The sequence below is a fragment of the Vicia villosa genome, linkage group LG1 (genome assembly GCF_029867415.1).
Source record: "Vicia villosa cultivar HV-30 ecotype Madison, WI linkage group LG1, Vvil1.0, whole genome shotgun sequence".
In the NCBI taxonomy this organism is placed as follows: Eukaryota; Viridiplantae; Streptophyta; class Magnoliopsida; order Fabales; family Fabaceae; genus Vicia; species Vicia villosa.
The window spans coordinates 9905042-9908596 of NC_081180.1; the positions used below are offsets into that span (position 1 = coordinate 9905042).

Sequence of the window (3555 nt, forward strand, 5' to 3'; positions counted from 1 at the left end):
GAGAGGTATGGTTGTGGCAGGTCAAGAGGTGCTAGAGATTGATGATGCAAAAAGAAAAAAAATATGCATCCTGGTGATATTTTCAAGAGAGGGATAACTAGTCAAACAACTATCAACATTGCTTTTAAAAAGAAAGATAAGGATGCTACTGATCTACAAGTTGCTACTTGTTTTTACAACAAAGCTCTTCCCTTAAATGTTATAAAAGATGAAGAATTTATCAAAATGTGTGAAATGGTTGATGTTTTCGGTAAAGGATATAAGTTACCGATTTACCATGATATTAGAGATAAGTTGTTGAAGAAAAAAGATGAGGAAACACATAAGATATTGGAGGAACATAAAAAAGATTGGAAAATGTTTGGGTGTACAATCATGACTGATGGATGGACGGATCAAAGAAGGAGGACTATCATAAACTTTTTGGTAAATAGTCCAAAGGGAACTTTCTTTTTAAAGTCAATTGATGCCTCTGCCATTTCAAAGACAACTCATAAAGTTTTTCAAATGATGGATGACATTGTTGAGGAAGTGGGTGAAGAAAATGTTATCCAAATTGTAACCGACAATGCTGTAAAACTATAATTTGGCTGGCCAGATGTTAATGGAGAAGAGGAATAAGCTTTGTTGGACCCCTTGTGCACCTCACTGCATTGATCCAATGTTGGAGGAATTTGAGATTAAGATACCTATGCATAAAAATACTATTGTTGCAGGTAAAAAGATCACAACTTACATTTATGCTAGGACTGGTCTTATAACTTTATTGCATCACTTTACTGAAGGAGGTGAGTTGATTCGACCCAAAATCACACGTTTTGCAACATCTTACTTATGTTTGGGGTGCTTTAATGATAAGAGGGGAGCATTGGTTAGAATGTTCACTTTCAAGCAATGGAAGGATGGTCCATTTGCCAAAACAAAGGATGGGAAACTAGTTCAAAATACAGTCCCAGACAAGGATTTTTGGAAGAATGTGGTTCTTTATTTAAGGGTTGTGTTTCCATTACTAAGAGTGTTGCGTATGGTGGATTCTGATGAAGAACCAGCCATGGGCTTTATCTATGAAGCAATGGATCATGCGAAAGAGGAAATACAAGTTAGGTACAGCAATAAGAGAAAAATGTAATATCTTATTTTATAAAGTATAGTCATTAGTTTTAGTTTAACCTTTTGCTTGTGAACTAATTAAATTTTAATCTTTTTTATTCTTTAGTTATAAACCTGTATGGGATATCATTGACAAGAGATGGGACAAACAATTGCATAGACCATTGCATGTTGCTGGCTATTTTTTTAATCCCATGTTGCATTACGGTCCTAATTTCAAAGCTGATGAAGAAGTTACGCAAGGGATGTATACATGTTTAAAGAGGATGATGGGAGGAGATATGAGTATGCTTAACAAGATTGACGGCCAACTTGAGTTTTTTAAAGGTAAACAGGGGTTCTTTGGAGATGAAGTGGCTCAACTTGGACTACAAAACAAGACACCGGCTCAATGGTGGGAATCTTACGGTGGTGAACATTCGGAGTTGCAAAACATTGCCATTCACGTCTTGAGTTTAACATGTAGTTCTTCTGGTTGTGAGAGGAACTAGAGTGCTTTGAGATGGTCCATACCAAGAAAAGAAATCGGCTGAAGCAAAAAAACATGAACGATCTTGTGTATGTGATGGTAAATTCAAGATTGACCAAGAAAAAGGTTGAAAGGAAAAGAAGAGAATTAACCATTGGTGATTTTCAAGAAGATGATGATTGGTGGTATGTTGTTGAGCAAGAAAATGTAGTTGTTAATCTGATGATGGCTGATTTAGATGTTGAATTGATGCATAATAATGATACTACTAGTGCTACACCACCTACACTTGCAGATGAATTTGATATTGCTGAAGATATAGAAGAAATTGACAACGATGTTGATGATGGAAGTGGTGCAAGAGGTGATGATGATGATGATGGTGGTGGTGATGATGAAATTAATGAAGATGACAATGCTGACATTATGGGAGATGATCCAAGTAGATGGCGCATTAGTGATCTAATTTAGCATGTAGGCTTTAAGTATTTTGTTTTATATGGCTAACAGGTTAATCTGGAACTTATTATATATATACACACTATTATGAGTTGAATCCATCGATTTTGGTTGCGATTTTCGATTATGCGATCTTGATTTCCCCTATCGATTCAACAAAACGATTTGAGTAGAATCCATCGATTTTGGTTGCGATTTTCAATTATACGATCTTGATTTTCCCTTTCGATTCAAAGTAAACTCTCGATTTTGGCAATCTTGATTTCAAACTCTCTCTATCACCACCTCTTCAATCGTAACATCACCATAATTCTTCATTTGGTTGTTGAGTGTCATCAACCTTGTGAAGTAGTCGACCAATTTCTCATCATTATTCATCTCGATCAACTTGTACGGTCTCCTCAAGGCATGATGCTTCACTTTTTTTGACGTTTGCATCACCTTCATAGTTCTTCACAAGGATATCATAAACACTCTTGGAATAGGCATTTTCAACTATCGTCTCAAACACCTTGGCAAACACGTTGATGAATGAAGAACAAAATCTTATTATCTTTTGTCTTTACATCCTTTTAAGTTGTTCTCTAAATGATTAATCCACGACATTGGATTTTCATGTAATGATTAATCCATGACATTGATTAATTGTTCATACACCTCATAAACTACAAATATCAACTTCATTTGCCAACTCATTATCTCAATACTTACCATCAAGAATGAGAAGGTTAGCATGAAAGACACTATTTCCATCCATCATTGTTTTTTTCATAGGACTTTTCTTACTTTTGGAAAGAAAAAAAAGTTTCATTTAGGGGTATGCATGGTCGATTATTTTTAGAAACCAAATCATAACCATTTTCAAACCATTTAAATAGTTTGAATTTATAACCATAACCAGATTTCAATTAAAACTGATTATAAAACTAATTATAAATTTGGTTATGATTATATAACGTATTTTAAAAAAAATCCAATTTTAAAAATATTTTTTATTTTGAAAATTAAAAAATCTATTATAGAATTAAAATATTTGGATTAATTTTAGATTTTGGATAATAACCGGATTATAATTGAATCCAAAAATAACTTAATCAGTTAATCACCATTTAATTATATCCGAATTATATAAATGGATAACCAAACCATTAATAATTAAACTGATTAATAACCATTTCATTATATTCAGATATTTAAAACGGATTTGAATTTAGTTATGAATTTAGGCCTCACAACCGAATATTTGCACACCCCTAGTTTCATTAAATCGTATAAAACTCTTAAATACCAATATGTTGGATTGAAATCAAGTGTTGCTAGTTTTCTTGTAACTTAAGCCACCAATATATAATATATGCTTTCAGAGTGAAGAATTGTGTAATGATAATATTGAGTTTGGTAATAAGGTATACAATAGAGAATATGGTTTTATAGTTCAATTATCACGCCCTAATTAATTTTCACATTAAAATTTTGATGTTAAATATATTATTTAAAATTGAATTAAAATACATTGA

At 32.7% G+C, this 3555-nt stretch overlaps 1 protein-coding gene across 1 annotated transcript; it reads left to right on the top strand.

Moving 5' to 3' along the window:
- Positions 1 to 604: 604 nt before the first annotated feature.
- Positions 605 to 1601, top strand: LOC131645910 (uncharacterized). Its single transcript, XM_058916131.1, has 2 exons — positions 605 to 1125; positions 1217 to 1601. Exons 1-2 carry the CDS (start codon positions 605 to 607, stop codon positions 1599 to 1601), a joined length of 906 nt encoding a protein of 301 aa, XP_058772114.1.
- Positions 1602 to 3555: the final 1954 nt, after the last annotated feature.

What these genes read in the sequence shown, in the direction of transcription:
- LOC131645910 (XM_058916131.1), top strand. Translation starts at nt 605, where the DNA reads ATGGAGAAGAGGAATAAGCTTTGTTGGACCCCTTGTGCACCTCACTGC. An exon ending in TACAGCAATAAGAGAAAAAT is followed by an intron (nt 1,126 to 1,216) that starts GTAATATCTTAT and finishes TTTATTCTTTAG; the next exon opens with TTATAAACCTGTATGGGATA.